General features: G+C 47.1%; 1 protein-coding gene across 5 annotated transcripts in view; it reads right to left on the bottom strand.

The window, feature by feature from the left end:
* Positions 1-761: 761 nt before the first annotated feature.
* Positions 762-9,348, bottom strand: part of MTR (5-methyltetrahydrofolate-homocysteine methyltransferase) — a 107,452-nt gene continuing 98,865 nt past the window's right edge. For 2 of the 5 annotated variants that reach the window (XM_055308781.1, XM_055308780.1), the window contains exons 30-34: positions 6,919-7,119; positions 5,943-6,135; positions 4,721-4,833; positions 4,008-4,090; positions 762-2,640 (exon numbers count right to left, since the gene is read on the bottom strand). In XM_055308781.1, the coding sequence (XP_055164756.1) occupies positions 2,463-2,640; positions 4,008-4,090; positions 4,721-4,833; positions 5,943-6,135; positions 6,919-7,119 (768 nt within the window). In that variant the 3' untranslated portion in view covers positions 762-2,462. Of the gene's footprint in view, positions 4,091-4,720; positions 4,834-5,942; positions 6,136-6,918; positions 7,120-9,348 lie in introns of those variants that run through there. The other 3 variants (XM_055308782.1, XM_055308783.1, XM_055308784.1) reach the window with 2 other exon arrangements.

Genomic DNA, 9,348 nt, shown 5'->3' with positions numbered 1-9,348 from the left:
TGCTCTCCTGGAGCCTGCTTTAGTTCTTGTATTTCCTGAGATTCATTCTTATCGTCCAGTACAGCTGCAGTCCATTCATTTCCACTCCTGAATAATGCCCGTTAGCGTGGAATATACCTATCTATCCATTCTCCTACAGACAGATGGACATTTCGGGTTTTCCGGTTATTGACTATTATGAAGATGTTACAATGAACATTGTTGCCCACACCTCTTGGTACACGTGTGCAAGGTTGTTAGATACTCAAGCGGGAGTCCGAGTGGTAAGCCAGATCCCAAGGCATGCAAGAGCTCAACTTTGGGAGGTGGAGTTGTTTTCTGAAGCAGAGGTGTCTATTCACATGCCCGTATCATGCAAGTCCTCATAGACTTCTTTGGGATCCATCTCGTCAAGCTCCTTAATTTCTGCAAAACTTACAGATGTAAAATAGGATCTCACTGTGGTCTCAATTCATATTTCCCTGATTGCCAATGCTGTCAAACACCTTTTTTATAAGCCATGTGTATTTCCTCTTCTGTGAAATGCCTTTTCCGGTGTAATTCTGTCCAGAATTATTTTTTCTTAAACCTATTCTGCTTACTAACCCTTTGTCAATTAAGTGTATTACAAATATCTCAAGTCATGGCTTGTATTTTTGCTGCCTTAAATTGTTTATTAGCTTAACATCAGTCTTAAAAAACAGCTGGTCTAATCATCTTTTCTTTTATGATTAGTCCTTTCTGTCTTGAGGGATTCTTTCCTGCTCTAAGGCTTGTCCATGAGGGGAATGATTTTTTTTTTTTTTTGTATTTAAGAACTTAATATATTTGGAACTGACTGTTGGATTAACACATGAGGCAGAAATCAAATTTCACCTTTTCCCTTCGAATACACATTGTTCCGGCACCACATATGGGGTCACCTTGCCCGTCCTCCTGGATGCACCATGCCACCTCTGCCGTTCTTAAAGGTCAACGCATGCACTGGTTATTCTGCAGGCTCCTCGTTTCATGGCACTGCTCAGAATTCCCACCTCTGTACCACATACAACAGAAATTACTACCTTGTAACCTCTTCACATTTGGAAGCACTCAGTCATTCCCAGTCCTTTGCTTTTCCATATAAATTTAAATATCTGCTTGTCACATTGAACAAAACCTCTATTGTAATTTCTGTTGGAAATGGCACTGAATCTATATATCAATTTGGGGAGGTACGATCCTTAATATTCTTGTTCATGAACAAAAATAGCTCTTCATTTGTTCTTATCTTGCTTCTTCACCTTAATCCTCAAGTCCCAAGTCAGGCCTTCATCTAAGCATTGCCTTCCTGAAATATCTCTACTACCATCCCAACTATAGTAGGTTAAGTGTGTCTTTCATATGCTAACTTTTCAGGTAACCGTAAGAATCTAAACCAAAGATGATCCAGGCTGAGTGTGAGGTCTGATGCTGGCATGGTGGCACCATTCATCATGACTGAATTTCACGATTTGAGAGGAATGAGACGAGATATACTAGGTCTGAGATGTTCATCTGTCTTCCTGGCAGGGGCTGCTGGGTGTATGCTGTGCTCCTCAAGACATAGTTGAGATGGGGATATTGGCTCAGTGAGATTGCCCACTGAAATGACAGACACTAAGGAGGCCACTAATGACAGGCCCTTGAGGACACCAGGATTTTTTTTTTTAAGATTTTATTTATTTATTCATGAGAGAGAGAGAGAGAGAGAGAGAGAGAGAGAGAGAGAGAGGCAGAGACACAGGCAGAGGAAGAAGCAGGCTCCCTGCCTGGAGCCTGGTGCAGGACTCGATCTGGGGTCTCCAGGATCACACCCTGGGCTGAAGGCGGCACTAAACCGCTGAGCCACCGGGGCTGCCCGAGAACACCAGGATCTAAATGGGAGGAGGGAGATAAAAATCTATGAAAATGGCTGAGAAATTATCAAAAACACAGGACAGCCAGAGAGTGATGCCAAGAGGGAAGCAGGGAAATGAGAGTTTCAAAGAAGTGGTCTATTTTGTCCAAGCCCATGCAGATGACGATCCCTGGACCTAACCTCGAGAGGTCACTGACGTCAGAAGAGGCAGGTAAAAAACTAACTTCACAGGGTTCAGGATAGTACAGGGGAGAAGGTGTAGGACACAGCAGATACCTGGTATCTGCAAAGGCATGCCAGAGAGAAACAAAAACAGACTATGTGAGTTCAGCTGAGTGCAGGGAGGACATAATTATGGTTAAGGAAGCCACTCTATCACGTACTCAGCTGAGGGAAGAGATAGTGAATACTTAATGAAATCAGGAGACTCTTAGCAACTGTAATCCTGACAAGATACACTCAAATATTTAGAGAAGGTTACTCTTTCTCACAGAAGAATGTACCACCTGCTATAGAACATAAGTCTTCTAAGTATCTTGGGAAATCGAGTCCCATTCTTACGCATACATGAGCTAACTGTACCTCACAAAGCACATGGCTGTCTTCACTCCGACGGCAAGCGATGGCTGAACAGGTGCATTACTCGGTACGTCCACTGCAAATGCAGATGGTTCTTTTTCTGAATGTTTTCTCCCTCTGCCTCCAAGGCACCTGAATGTTCATCTGCTACAACTGCTTTGAAAAGCAAGGCCAGCTTACACCACGGGAGCCGAGGGCGAGGCCTGTCACGCAGATGAGCACTAATGGTTCAGATGACACAAGTAGCTTCCCTGCCCAGTCAGAGGGTAAATGGGGGTCTACTCCAGAAAGAGCGCCTCGTGCAGTTGATCCAGTCATCACCTGCATTTCCCTGGTATCTTCTCACAGTCTCCATTCATCTCTTCCCTTGCCAGGAAGGCTTCCCATGTGCTGAGCTGCAGGCACTACCCACTGAGCTCCACAGAAGCTACCATTTAGCAAGCATGTCCTGTGCACCAGATCCTATACTACGTGCCCTACATGCAACTCTTATTTATCTGCCCTTCAGGTCCATGGCAGAGGAACTGGTATCACTGCCCCCATTTCACAGACGGGAAGATAGTGTTGGAGAGTGTAAGTGATCTGCCCGTGTCACACAGCAAGTAAGTGGCAAAGGTGAAATGTAAATCCAGGTAGGTTTGACCTCAAAGCCCATGTTCTTAACCATTTCCCCCAAAATAACTAAAAGCAAGTCAATGTGCCATTCCTACACTGTAGGAGTTGGGTTGGTGCAGAAATAGGAGAATTAAGTGGAATCAATGCTGCTCATCTGCCCAACTCTGCACAGGACACCACAGCTCATTTGAGAGTTGCTCAACTCCAGAAAACAGCTAAACAATGGTAACTATCCTCAGCAGCCACTTTCTCACCCCACCTCCTTGCTTCCGCTCAGGGCAGGGAATGTGAAAACTAGAACACCACTGTGTTCTACCACACTAGGGCAAACAGCTTGGGCATTTATGAACCATCAACAGTGAGAGCAGGTCTTCTGCAACCATGTGATGGAGACTTTAGAAAATGAGGTCTTCCAGAGGGACAGTAGAGTTATACTTTCTTCCCTGGCAGAGTCTGCTGTTGTAACCATTTAGATGAAAATGCCCCATTTTGCACAGTGTGACTTTTGCCACAGGGCCACATTTTTCGATACATCTCTCTATTCAGCTAAGTTCCAGGCCTTTTTCTAAGGGAGCAAGAGAAAGAAAAAAAAAATAATAGGTGACCTCCTGGACCAGAAGTAAAAATGAAAAACGCAAGTCGACTTGCTTTGAAATGCAAAAGACCTTCATCTCCACCTTGTCCCATCCAGGAAAACCACGAGAGTGGGGGTTACTGCTCTTCATTTGAGGTTCTCTGGAAAGGAGCCACTTGCTTTCCAAGGACATAGGAAAGCCCTGCTCCTGTACAGGGTTCCACTGGACAGTCTTCCAAAGCCTGACACAGAGCAAATGTCAACCAGGTACGGCCGGGCTTGCATGTTGCTGTCACTGCTGTTAATTTTAAAAGGCACTCTAGACTATATTTTTTCAGGGATCCTTGAGGATAACAGAAAGGGATTAAAACAAAGAGTTACTCTGTATCATATCCCAGAATGGGTCCCAGCCATTTCTCAACCTCAGCCACAGACATGTTCTTCCTCAGAGCATAATCTTCAATCTGTAAAAGATTAAAAGCAGCATATCAAACCAAAATGATAAGACTTTCTGAAGTGAAGTTTCCACAGGATTTGCCAGGAAACATTAAAAGCCTTCCATTTCTTGTCTTAATAGCAATCTATTGAGTTACATGGAGATGGATATTTATCTATTCGCCAAGTTGCCTTATTCTCTGGGCAGAAAACAACAAGCAGTAAGTATCTGGTGCTTAGATGCTGGCTGGAGTGTGTGAATGTTGGGGGCTTAGAGGTGTAAATGGGAGGAAAGAATCAGGGTAACAAGCTGAAATCAAATTAAGACATTAACCATTAACTGGGGGTAAATTTCGTCATGCTTTCCCTTTGTTTTTATTCTCATTCACATGTAAAATAAATTAGGTTCTACAGTTCTACTTAAAACAAGACAGGCATTGGGGCGCCTGGGTGGCTCAGTCTGTTAAGTGTCTGCCTTCAGCTCAGGTCATGATCCCAGGGTCCTGGGAATCAGACTCCTGGCTCAGTGGGCAGCCTGCTTCTCCCTCTGCCCCTCCGCCATTCATGCATGAGTGAAAAATAAAATCTTAAAAAAAAAGCAAACAGACAAACAATATAGGCGTCTAGGGAAGCCATAAACAATGAAACCGCTAACTTACCTGGTCCTTGGAAATCTTCCCCACTGCAAAGTATTTGGACTTCAAATTGGAGAAGTAAAGGCCGGATACTGCTGAAGCAGGTGCCATTGCTAAGGATTCTGTTAACCTAATGCCTGGAGACAGCAACATGGGGGAAAAACGCAGATTCATCCCATGCCTAGCAGAGGGCCTGGTGGTTGGTAGCACCCAATAAACTCTTGTTTAGGAGGTAACAGGTGAATGAAAATGAGCTGACACCTTCTAGGTGGACACCCGACAGAAATTCAGGCCAGTGTCCTCTAATCCAGGGGGACAGGCCTGGCAAAGCCTGTCTGTCTGCCCCCACCACAAGACTCCAATACCAGTTACAGAGGTCTCCACATGCTCTGCAGTGCAGGCCTCTCAAGTAAGGAGCACCAGCCCTGGGAGGTGAGCACCATCTGGACCCCAGGCTTGTGCCACTAGGGATGACTGATAGTCGGGCCCTGAGAACGAGCCCACAGCAGTACTCAGAGGAAACACCGAGGCCAGCCAGTCCAAGCCATCCACCTCACGGACAGGGAACAGAGTGGTGCAAGGGTTAAACCTTTGCCGAAGATCACCAGGTAGTCTGTGGCAGGGAAGGACTCTAATCTGCATCTGACGGGCCTAGGAGTCCACACCATTCCTGCCAACTGCATCCGAACGCCCCAGTCTCTCACTGAGACATATGTTCCTGCCACCTCATGGGCACAGACAGCATGCTTCTGATGAGTTCCATGGAAACAGTTAATTGTGCTAATAAAGAGTAAAGGCCAAGACAGCGAAGAGCAGAGGGGTGTGGTGGGTGTTGCACAGAAGCAGTGTCGGGAGACATGGTCTGTGAGCAGAAGGAGGAGGTGACGTGACCTATGTCACTAAAGGCTGCAAAGGTCACTGATGGAGAAATTAAAGCAGCGTGCAGCAGGAGATGAGGGGCAGGGAGGGAGATGTGTGGGCAATATGATGTGCTAACTTCTCATCTGTTGCAGGTTAAGAGAAACTGTTCATTGCAACTGATTGATCTAAACATGGGCATGTGAGACTACCATTCAGTCACATGGATGTGAACTACCATGATCAACAGCTAGAAGGAGAGACAGTGGGATGTCATTCTAAGCCTGTCCCTATTTTAAAATGCTTAGCTCGGGTGCACTGTTGTGAGAGGAGCAGGCCTAGGAACCGCACAGGGGAGGACAAGGGCTCCCCAGCTCCTGGTACACACCTGTGCACTGTTCCACGTTGGCGAGCTTCCACATGGTGAGCTTCTCGCTGTGGTCAGGCTGGCTGGGGTAGCCGGGGGCTGGGCGGATGCCTTCATAGCGCAGCCTCCGCAGGTCCACGACATCCAGCTGCTCACAGCTGCAGTATGCCCACAGCTCCCTGCGGACCCGCTCGTGGAGCTCCTCCGCAAAGGCCTGCAGCCCAGGACAAGGTGTGCGTGGGCCACGGCGCTCCCCCAACCCAAACCCCACTGGCCATCAGACCCCGCTGGAGCACCCCCCTCGCCTGAACCACAGCCAGGAGGAACTGGGCACAAGGGGTCGGACTGGGTTCCTGACTCGCCTGTGGCTCTGTTGGCTGCTCTCTGCCCACTTGTGGCCTCACAGCCTGGGCTATGATGTGGCCTACTCAATGATCTGAGGACTTGAGGGCTGTGAACCGAAACAGTTCCCTGCTCGTGGCCATGAGGAGAAGCTGGGATGATTATAGCTGCCAGCTCCTCCTGCTTGGCCTCAGGAAAAGGAGAGGTGATCTCCCCATGGCTTAGATGACCCTGGCCACGACACAGGAAGATGAGCAATCTATGGAGGACAGCAAATGAGAACAAGGAGCCTGGACATAGAAATATGCTCTGATTTTTCTAGGTTCTTCAGGAAAAAATCACAACAAGCAAAGGGAGAAATCAGAACTGCAGCGAAGGGGTCATGGTTCTAAGGACAGCTACAAACTATAGCAAAGGCTTTCCTTTGCCCAAAAGATGACGTGTGAGAGCAACTCAAGAAGAGCTGATTTACAATTGTGTGTTATGAAGAAAATAAATAAATAAAAATTTAAAAAACAAAGTAAAATTGTGTGTGATGCTAAAGCCAGTCCCATCTGATTCGGTAAAAACAATAGCAGGACATGGATTCCAAGGGCTGCTTAGCATCTGGCACCGTCATGGGCTCCCCGCTCTACCCCCAGCGCCACTGCTTTACCTCAGCCAGCCGGTCTCCCAGAGCCTTGACCATGATGCTGCTGTAGTCATCACACTCCTGCTCGTAGGCCTTGCTCAGCTCTTCCACCCCAAAGCAGGCAACGGCAAAGAGGCCCAGGTAGTCGCGGACGCCCGAATGCAGGGGAGCAATGAAGTCGGAGAGGCAGTGGTAGGGGTCTGTGCTGGCAGAGTCCTTCTCGGCCTTAAAACCCAGGAGGGCACAGATGGACCATTAGCATGAACATGGTAACAACACACAGGGGACAGCAATCTAGGCTCTTTGGACAGATATAAGCTTCAAACAGAGATGTCTGTTTTGTTCACTGTTATACCCAGTACTTGGAAGAGCGCCTGATACGTAGCAAGTATTCGATAAATATTTGTTGAATCAACAAATGAAGTAAGATTCTAAAAAAATACATATGACATAACAGTCAAGAAACCACTGAATTTGCTCCTGCACACACTGAGTGAACATTTCCTGCATGCCTATAGGCTCTGTGCTAGCAACTGGAACCCCAAACATTCATATATAAAAAAAAATTTCCCCTGAAAGGTTTTTCACAATTTAAGATCAACATTAAATCCTGAAGTTATGGCCAAAAGGGATCCACCAAATGCATAAACCTCTACTTAGCATCATAGAAGCAGTTCAACAGAATTGTGGTGAGCAGCCCCGGGTCTGGTGCTGCCTGCCACAGTGGTGGCTCGGGAGACAGCTGGGGACACCCCTGGTCTGGCCTGATACCACAAGGAGAATCCAGCAGGTCCAGCTTCCGAGCGTCACCTCCAGGAGCCTGTCCTTGTCGGCTTCTCACTCCCAGCTGGTGACAGACTCTCTCCTGCCACCAAACTGACAAATAAGGTCACATACATATTTCACCATTGACAAATACTTGCTGAGCAGATAAAGAGCTAATGACTACTATTTACTGAGGGCTTACTATATGTCAGGCACTATTCTTGGGGCTTTACATGAATTTGCTAATTTCATGCTGTCAACAATGCTGTGATGTAAGTGATCCCATCAGCTCCATTTCACAGATGGAAAACCTGAGACAGCGCTCGATCTGCAAGCTCAGAGTCAGACAGTGGAAGGTCTGGGGGTAGGACACCACAACCCCCACTCTTGACTGCTGTATGGCCCAGAACTGATCAATTTATTGATAAGTGCCACACCCTGGAGGCTTTGGAGTTATTATCTACTTGCTGACTCTAGAAACAAGCATAGCCTGACCAACCGCAGGCAGAACGTGGTTAAGTGGCCAGGAGGTATTTGATAATGGACCCCAGAAAGGTCACAGAGCTCAGGGACAGCTATGCAGGGAGGAGCGGCTTTCAAGCTGTACTCTGTCCATCAACCATCCTCCACTGACAAAAGCCAGAGGGAGACACAAAGCTTCCAAGCACCACAAGGAGAGATGGGTCACAGAGCCCCACACAAAAGAGATGGCCACGACAGTGAGACAGAAGACTCCCAGAGCAATGAGAGGCTGCAGCGGAATCTTCCAGAGCACTGGAAGAAAGCACCTCCTCGGCAAGAGCTACCTGAATGTGCAATATATGCACATAGAGACGTCATCCTACTAGATGTCCTAACATAGTTGGCCACAGCCTGCCTGGTCATGAATGGTATTGGACGTAAAAACCAGGCCAGGGGGGCACCTGGGTAGCTCAGTGGTTGAGTGTCTTGTCTTCTTCGGCTCAGATCATGATCCTGGGGTCCTGGGATTGAGTCCTGCTTCAGGCTCCCCACAGGGAGCCTGCTTCTCTCTCTGCCTGTGTCTCTGCCCCTCTATGTCTCTCATGATCAAATGAATAAAAAAAGAAAAAGAAAAAGAAAAAGGAAGGAAGGAAGGAAGGAAGGAAGGAAGGAAGGAAGGAAGGAAGGAAGGAAGGAAGGAAGAAAAGGGAAAGGAAAGGGAAAGGGAAAGGAAAGGAAAAGGAAAAGGAAAAGGAAAAGGAAAAGGAAAAGGAAAAGGAGCCAGGGCAGAAGTCTGACACCTGAATTACACTTGCAGAAGAAAAGTCACCAACTCCTACAGATGCAGTAAAACGTCGGGACACCTGCACCCCGATGTTTATAGCAGCAATGTCCACAATAGCCAAACTGTGGAAGGAGCCTCGGTGTCCATCGACAGATGAATGGATAAAGAAGATGTGGTCTATGTATCCAATGGAATATTCCTCAGCCATTAGAAACGACAAATACCCACCATTTGCTTCAAGGTGGATGGAACTGGAGGGTATTATGCTGAGTGAAGTGAGTCAATTGGAGAAGGACAAACATTATATGTTCTCATTCATTTGGGGAATATGAGTAATAGTGAAAGGGGATATAAGGGAAGGGAGAAGAAATGTGTGGGAAATATCAGAAAGGGAGACAGAACATGAAGACTCCTAACTCTGGGAAACGAACTAGGGGTGGTGG

This window comes from Nyctereutes procyonoides, unplaced genomic scaffold (genome assembly GCF_905146905.1).
Source record: "Nyctereutes procyonoides isolate TBG_1078 unplaced genomic scaffold, NYPRO_anot_genome, whole genome shotgun sequence".
Classification (NCBI taxonomy): Eukaryota; Metazoa; Chordata; class Mammalia; order Carnivora; family Canidae; genus Nyctereutes; species Nyctereutes procyonoides.
The sequence above is the reverse complement of the archived record's forward strand: the minus strand, read 5'-3'. Positions and strand labels throughout refer to the sequence as shown.